General features: G+C 42.7%; 1 protein-coding gene across 3 annotated transcripts; it reads left to right on the forward strand.

The window, feature by feature from the left end:
* Positions 1 to 5,476: 5,476 nt before the first annotated feature.
* LOC146219675 (homeobox protein orthopedia B-like) lies at positions 5,477 to 8,549 on the forward strand. 3 transcript variants are annotated; one of them, XM_084694986.1, is made up of 3 exons: positions 5,477 to 5,552; positions 5,874 to 6,262; positions 8,046 to 8,549. In XM_084694986.1, the coding sequence occupies exons 1-3, from the start codon at positions 5,477 to 5,479 to the stop codon at positions 8,547 to 8,549; spliced, it is 969 nt and encodes a 322-aa protein (XP_084551112.1). The 3 variants fall into 3 exon arrangements, with proteins under 3 accessions (XP_084551112.1, XP_084551111.1, XP_084551113.1); XM_084694985.1 differs by having other exon boundaries at positions 5,477 to 5,517; positions 5,827 to 6,262; XM_084694987.1 differs by having other exon boundaries at positions 5,477 to 5,513.

The raw sequence follows: 8,549 nt of genomic DNA on the forward strand, positions 1-8,549 counted from the left end.
GTGTTGTTGTTGTTGTTGTTCGTCATTCTAATAGCCGGTAATGGTCTGCCATTAGTACAGGAGGCTAATTGATTGATTGTGTCTGGTGCACGCATATGTAATTGTGTAATTGATAGCGGGTAACGCAGCCCAGCGGACGCAGCCAAGCAGCCAATTGGACCCTATAACATCCAGATTTCCCCCCTCTGTGAACTTTAACTCTCTGGTTGTTCATAAGTCTGTAATTTTATCAATTGCTCAGCCATTACGCATAACTATACCAGACTTCCTCCGTTCACTTGCCTTCTCTAAGAGGGTTGAGGTCGACCGTTAAGGCACAGGCTAGGATGTAAACCGTTATGGATTTGACGTGGACTGCAATGACACAGGCCCTTCCAGATGCTCAAGCTCTTCCAATTAGTGCGAAGGCATCCTTACTTACGTTTCTTCATTCATTCAAATATTCCGTCTTTCATGTATTATTTACAGGCTACCTAACAGAATCATTAGGTATCTATCATATAGAAGTCAACTAGAGCACAGGGACTCTTCTAATACCCTCATGACTTCAGATAACCTGCACTGTTGGATGTGTACACACACACACACACACAATCTGATCTATAGCCTATTTGACATTTTGCCTTTCAAAATTGTTGGTTTTGAAATGAATGATAATGTTACTGCGTTTTACCCAGTCTGGTCAAGGGGCCTTGTGTAGCCTATCCGATAAACAATTCCTTCCATTTTTTATATCTACCTTTTTTCCATTAACTTTGAAACAACACAGTGGCAGGTCCATTAAAACGCCCGCGCTCCACCCTTCCCATAAGCGCTTCTGAAATTAGGAGCAGGAACTATTTCATCATCTGCCGATCCTCGAGGTGGACCACAGAACACTGGCACAGACAAGGCGGCGCGAGGAGCTTCACTTAGCATATGTTAACTATTACAAGACGCGTTGATGGAAACACATATAAATTACGGGTAATTGACATAAAATATGACAAAGTGTTTTCGTTTTTCTGAGCAAAGCGGCGTGTATTACGGCGTATCAGCTCCGTAATGCGACTGATTAATGAAAGAGCGGCCTTGCTCTCACGCAACTGATTCTGTGAAAAATGAGTTTTCTGTTGTCATTTCGACAAGGCAGCAACCGCGGCCGGAAAAGACTATTAGCCGGGATCATTATCAATAGCCATATTTTCAAACTCTATTATAACAATAAGACTAGAATTTATTCAATAGGTTTAGTTCATTTGGAAGTAATTGATAAATAATCCGAATTTATCAATGTACTTCCACACTTTTCACTAACAATCACAGGAAAGTGGCCCATTTACCAGCTGACTTGGTCCAAATTAGGCTAAATTGATGATCAATTAATCTTGGGATGGTAGCCTACTGCGTTTTTCAGAGCAGCACAAAAGTGGTGGAGAGAGAGAGAGAATACGAGAGAAGAGAGAGAGAGAGAGAGAGAGAGAGAGAGAGAGAGAGAGAGAGAGAGAGAGAGAGAGAGAGAATGCAGGGGTGAGATTAGTGGAGTGTGAGAGGAGCTGCATCCGCAGGCACAGCCAACATGCACAATACAATGCATGTGTGTTCGCACTTGTGCTTATCGTTTGCATGCATGTTTGTGTTTGTGTGTATGTGTGTGTGTGTGTGTGTGTGGGTCATACCCACATCAGTGCGCAAGTCTGTTTGCTGGGGCAGGAGTATGATGTCCAAGGTCAAAGACACCTCAGCCATAGCAGTTCTGTAATCTGTTGAGGCATTAAATTACATCACGTGGCTTTGCTGCAGTTTGATAATCACCAGCACATGTTTCCAATTTGAAACAAATCAGAGCCACTAGTGACCCACGTCCTCCCCTGTATCTACAACTCCGTGAGTGTGTGCGTGCACGTTGAAGTTCTGTGTTAGTTTGTTCACTTCGTGGACTGTTCAGACACCCAGGACACATAGGGATTCGAACCCCATTGCTTCTCATGTTAATAATCACGGATGAAATCAACTATGGACCTATATTTTTCTTTCAAAATGTATTTGTATGTCACTTTGGATAAATAACATGTGGCCTAACTTGCTCGTGGCCTACGCATGTGAAGGGAAGGCGCAGAGGACTGCAGTTGTGAAATGTGATAGTACACGCAATGCGTATTGATACAAGTCTTGTTCGAGGTAACAAAATGCATTGGTTTATTTTTTGTCAGCTCCTATACCATTCAAACATATTTGGCCAGTTGGTTTTGATCATTCTCTCATTGTAGCTACGTTTTCTTCCATCACCATCCTGATCCAGTTTCTACGTGACACACACGTTCACTAGTTCATTAAGGAAATCGTCCTTCAATACTGATTATTTTATTTGGAACCATGATTATCTTTCTGTGAGCGTGATTACGCCATGATGGAGTCCAGGCCGGGGGCTGAGGGCCTAATTGGGCCAAGAGATGCACAGAGCAGAGCAGCCAGGACGGGTGGCCGCAAAGGCTCGGGAGAAGAGAGTCACTGATGCTTCTTCGAACGCCTCGACTCCCCCCCCCCCCCCCCACACACACACACACACACACACGCACAGACCACCCACACACATAGTGGTTTCTCCGACTCAAACACTACAAGTGTATTACTTGGAATGCACCCAACTGTCATCAAATCACCTGCACGAGAATGTAATTTGTTAAGCTGTCATTTCTGTGGATGTGAGGTCGATTTTCCCTTTAGATTTCTCTAATTGAGAGAACGCCCGTGCAAGACGCTGTTCACCCACAGGCTCATGAGTCAACAACAATATCCTGGCAGAAATATATAATAGTATGTAGGCTATTACAGCTATATAACCTGGTCTGCTGCTCGCAGGCGTAATTACGAAACATATTTTCATACCAAGGCTGTACACTGCATGCATGTTCAATGCCACATCTTTTGGCCAATGGATTTAACGCAGGTTGATTACTAAAAAACCGGGAAGAAAGAGGACACGGAATTCTTGATCTTTGAAATTGCTCTACAAAATTGCATTTGTTTTTGGTGTGCTTCCATTAGAAGTGTCTCCTGGCGTGTAAACACCCGCTCCACTCTCAGACGCGCTGCATTAACCCAGGAAGATGGTGCGTGAGACTGTTTTTACTGCTGGGAGATTGATGTGGTCCAGTCAGGGAGAATGAGTGAGACGTAGACCCATTTCTAACAGGTTCCACTATTTATTACGGTAATAACACCTTGGGAGACCAAACCATTGATGGAGAGAGCTATCTAGAATAGGAATTCACCATTCATTTTAATCATACATCAGCTTCAACAACAACAATGACAAATGCCTAGAAAGCAATGTGTTTCTCTACCGAAATAGAGATGTAATTATCAACCGAAAGTGTAATAAAATATTCTGCATTTTATTTCTGATAATAATAAAAAGAACAACAACAATAAAATAATAATAAACATGTTTATAATAGGCCTGCTTAGCAAGTTAATAAACATTGTTGTTACATAGTACCATAATTAAATAGTGTACTAATTTCATTTAATAATAATCTTGATTGTGATATAACAAAATAGCCTATTCTTAATAATAGTGCTAGCCTAACACAACAATATTTATAATGAGCATGGCTGACAAACATTATTTAACGTTAAAGAAACCTTAATAAGGCAAAAAAAATCTATAGTTAAATAATTATTGTATTTATGCTATATCCACCCTAAATTAATATAGCCTACACAAATAAGTTTAATTCGTTATTATATGTTCTTTCTCCTGGAAGAGGACCTAAAAACGAAAAGGCCTATACTTGCATTGACCCTCACAATACCCTGGACTAAAACAACGCCAGAAATAAAAGGACTGTGTTGCCATTTGTTTTAAAACAAGCCACGGTATATTTACATAGGTTAGACGCTCATAGACAGCTCACAGACGACACACCGCTGGCCCAGTCCGCGATACCGCCTCTCTATGGCGTCCGTGTGACACCAACCAATGCTCAATAGATCCGGATCCTCTCTGTCCAGTTCAACAAACCCCCAGCTCCGTTCTACCAGGTTATCAGTTACCCGATCCTTTTCCTTATCCCACCGGCGACAACAGCCGGCAGACTGCAGCAGCAGAAAATATGGTTTGTAGGGGTGTCAGGCGGACAGAGAGGCCGAGCAGAGACATTTCTCGCTCGGACGCGTCCATTGTGCCGTGGTAAAGGATCCATTTAGTCCAAGGAGTGGTGGTGTATTCACTAGTCCACCCTGACATCTGTTCGAAGCTCTATCTGTCCTGCACAGAGCGGAGCAGGTTGTAACAGGGGAACGTAGAGGAGACTGCAAAGATCAATGGTTGTCCTGTTCATATGGACTGATCCTAAATGAACTAAATCATTTACGTCTGATTTTGTTTGAGGGGAATAAGTAACTTTAATTGCATCCGTGTTGATGAAAAGTCGATGGCGCTAAAGCAGAGGGTCAGTGAGAGCGTAAATCCATCTGCCAACGGTTTGTTTATTTATTTATTTCACCGATTTGTCTCCACAAAGCACCTGCCACGAGGCATTGGGGGATATTTAGTTTGTGGATGGGGAGAGAAAGAGACCCATTAGGCCTCTGAGACTAAAACTCCAGCTGCAACTATACCGTCTGAGAACCATCTTATTTGCTGAGCAATAATTTACAATATACAAATGACAGCGCCGTCTAAACCGTTTCAAATGAGAACAAATCTACTCTGATTTGACTCTAATAACTGTGATGACAGCATGTAGATTTAGCTTCAATTACACGATTGCCTAATTGTCTTGAAAATGATTGTAATTGGCATAATATCAAACTTCACAAAAAGTTGAGGCAGTCTCTAGTGATATGTTTTTCCTCTGGTTGGGCAGTAGTCCCACAGTAATTATGATTGACATTATAGACCTATTATATAGATGAATTTGCCACATTGTGAGGCTGCTGTAAAATTCTCCAATAAAAGCTTTAGGAGATTGACCTATTATCGTAGATCAATGACAAGTATCTAAAACGTATTAATTGCAGAAAGATTTTATAATGTAGTTTATTCTTCACAAAAAGTATCCACTATCACCATGGACTCTAACGAAACGGTTAACGAATTGGGTATTAAAATATAGCGTACATTATAACGAATAATAATTTGTTTTTATATAGGTTATCTTCATGTAGGGCCTAGTAAATGTAACAATGTGACTATGAAAAGCTAACAAATCAGATCGCAGAACGCAACGAGATTAAATTGTCGCCATGGTCCAGCGCTGGGTGGCTCTAGGTGCGGACACTACCAGGCTCCAATCTGATTGGCTCTTATTTGATGAAGCTAACAGGTTCTTTCAGCTATTAAGCGCCTCCCCATCGCTCCAAAGGCCATTATAATGCAAGGGACCTCCTTTTTAAGCACAACGCGAATCTTCTTTCATTTAGACGATATATACTTTTGTAAATTGCTTAGAGTTTTTTTGGAGCGGGTCTCGCCCTGGAGCGCTACACCATGCTCTCCCACGCCGACCTCCTGGACGCTCGGCTCGGTGAGTTATCATCGCCAAACTCCGGTCTTCAACTCTACTGTAAGCTATAGCGGAACTTCTCATTTCCTAACATTATGAAATGACAATGACTTTTTAACATTGATCTGAGCCTCATATGTCATGTGTGTTTCGTACCATCACCGCAAATTCATGTTCTGAGATATCTTAAATTTAGCTAAAAATTTGAATGTGACATTATTCGATTATTGTTGCCTATTCGATTGTAGAATGTTATACCTATATTTGCATAGCCTGTGTTGCTGTATAACCCGTTGCTGTGTAACCCGTTCTTTCCCAAAGCACGCAGTGACAGGCTTGCTAGCTCTATGTTAACACTAACCTTGCTGCTTTCCGCTTCAGGGATGAAGGATGCTGCGGAGCTGCTGGGGCATCGGGAGGCTCTGAAGTGCCGGCTGGGTAGCGGTGTGACAGATCAGGGACACCCGGGCGACATGGCCCCTGGCCCGGACACTGTGGAAGGGACCACCATGCTTCCCGTGGACGACATCACTACTGTCGGATCCAACCAGCAAGTCTTGCCGGTGAACAACAAGGAACCAGAGAAACAGCAGCAACAGCAAAGCTCTAACCAGACTGCAAACCAGCAGAAACAGAAGCGGCACAGGACGCGCTTTACCCCTGCGCAGCTCAACGAGTTAGAACGCAGCTTCGCTAAGACCCACTATCCAGATATCTTCATGCGAGAGGAACTGGCGCTAAGGATTGGCCTCACAGAATCTCGAGTGCAGGTAAATTGTTTACACTACACATATCCTGCCGGTCTGTCTTGCCTGTCAGATAAGTGGGCTAGATTAAGAAAATACCCCCAACAAATGTCTTCTATGATAACCCGTCACCAAACATAGTCGTGCTTTTAAAATACTGAAAATGTCCATACTTGCGAATCATGGGGCAGGTTTAGTGTTGATATACAGGGGTGTCCAAATCTGGTCCTCGAGGACCGCTGTCCTGCATGTTTTGGATGTTTCCCTGATCCAGCTCACCTGATTCTAATGATTGGTCGTTATAACAACCCATTTAATTGAATCAGGTGTGTTGGAGCAGGGAAACATCTAAAACATGCAGGACGGCCCTCGAGGACCGGATTTGGACACCCCTGACAGGACAGTCACTCAATCGTCAAAAAGATTACTATGTCGTGGGTTGGTGCTGAAACTCTTCCATTCGCAGGCCAAGCCGTGACCAAAGAAACTATTGACATTAGGCTATTTCTATATTACTCAAACCATTACTGTAAAATGTTAGCACCAACCCGTTGTGAATAATGCAGCAATAGGCATATTTGTGGATATGTTTAGTGTAAAAACGATGTAGCTAATCACGTTAACAGAGCGTCAACAGAATTATTTCAGCCATTCAACACAAAACGAGTAGGCTAAATAAAGTCTTAATTCATATATATATATATATATATATATATATATATATATATATATATATATATATATTACGAAAAAAAATATATAAGGTAGTTTCACAGAAGTATAAATTGAGTCAAAGATAATTGTTTGATTTGTGCTTAAATGTCATTGGTGGACTGCTTTCGAGTGTTTTAAAAAATATTTATTTTGCAAAAACAAATAGGCTACTGCAGATTGTTTACTAACCCGTGTGTAATGAGCTCCACAGCAGACCCTATTAAACCAAATATTACCCAGTCTATTTATACAGTGAGAGGGTTATTAAACAAAGATGTGAAATTAATGCTAATTACCTTCAAAAGAACAAGGAGAAACAGTCATGGTGATAATAACCTTCTCGTGTTTTGTATCGACGAAGATTAAGACATATTTAAAACAGCGTTGTTGGGCAGAGATTCCGTCTCACCTGCGTTGTCCACAGGCCATGAAAATGCGCCATCAGCAACAACGACGTCTTAATATGTCTCAAGACCAGCCTATATTGTACTTTTTTTAATGGAATGAGAAATTGCATTTTCTTTCCCCTCGAGTGTAATGAATTCGGTTGGGGTTTCACGGATGGCTGAACGGAATGAGAGCGAGGTTTCAGTTTTAATACGGCGGCACCAAATCACGGCCATGGAGGGCGCATTAATCATGGCTTGGGAGCGATGAAATCTTTATAAAGCAAGAATCTCTCTCTCTCTCTCTCTCTCTCTCTCTCTCTCTCTCTCTCTCTCTCTCTCTCTCTCTCTCTCTCTCTCGCCCCCTCTCGTTCTTTTCTCTTATTCTCTATGTGAATTATATTCAGAATTGAACAAGAAAGATGTTTTACCAGTAAATAGCTTACAATTAGGCTACCGGGTAAAATAAAAGGGTTAGGCTATTGTTTCTCAAAAGTACGCAGCCGAAAAGGTAGTTTTATGAGAGGCTCGGGTAATAAATTATTATTAAGACAATTTAATTATTTGTATCCAAATAATTTAACATAATCGTCACTTAAAAATTTTAGCTAACTGTTTTTAGCGAAACGCCTTGCCATTTTAATGCATGAGAGTGCTAAGCGTGTTGTGACTGGGAGGGACTCACTTCTTCTGATGTTTCTTTCTAGGTCTGGTTCCAGAACCGACGTGCCAAATGGAAGAAACGCAAGAAGACCACCAACGTGTTCCGCTCCCCCGGGACTCTGCTCCCCACACATGGCCTGCCTCAGTTCTCGGCCGCGGCTGCCATGGAGAACAGCCTCTGTTCCTTCCACGCAAACGACTCCCGTTGGGCCACCGGGATGCACGGGGTGTCCCAGCTGCAGCTGCCTCCGGCCCTGGGCCGCCAACAGGCCATGGCACAGTCCCTCTCCCAGTGCAGCCTTGGGACCGGTCCATCACACAACTCAATGGGCCTTTCAAACGGCTTGTCCTCCAACGGCTCCGGAATGCAGTCCCATCTTTACCAGCCACCTTTTGCTGGAATGTCCGCCTCACTCTCCGGGCCCACAAATGTATCGGGCTCTTCCCAGCTCTGTAGTTCTCCGGAAAGTGATGTTTGGAGAGGGACTAGCATTGCAGCGCTGCGACGCAAAGCGCTCGAGCACACAGTGTCAATGAGTTTCACCTAG

The sequence above is a fragment of the Hypomesus nipponensis genome, chromosome 28, assembly GCF_054491055.1.
Source record: "Hypomesus nipponensis isolate SF chromosome 28, ASM5449105v1, whole genome shotgun sequence".
NCBI lineage: Eukaryota > Metazoa > Chordata > Actinopteri > Osmeriformes > Osmeridae > Hypomesus > Hypomesus nipponensis.

Coding starts and splice junctions, on each gene's coding strand:
- LOC146219675 (XM_084694985.1), top strand. CDS start 5,477: ATGCTCTCCCACGCCGACCTCCTGGACGCTCGGCTCGGTGA. Junction 5,518..5,826: donor CTGGACGCTCGGCTCGGTGA/GTTATCATCGCC, acceptor ACGCAGTGACAG/GCTTGCTAGCTCTATGTTAA. Junction 6,263..8,045: donor TCACAGAATCTCGAGTGCAG/GTAAATTGTTTA, acceptor GTTTCTTTCTAG/GTCTGGTTCCAGAACCGACG.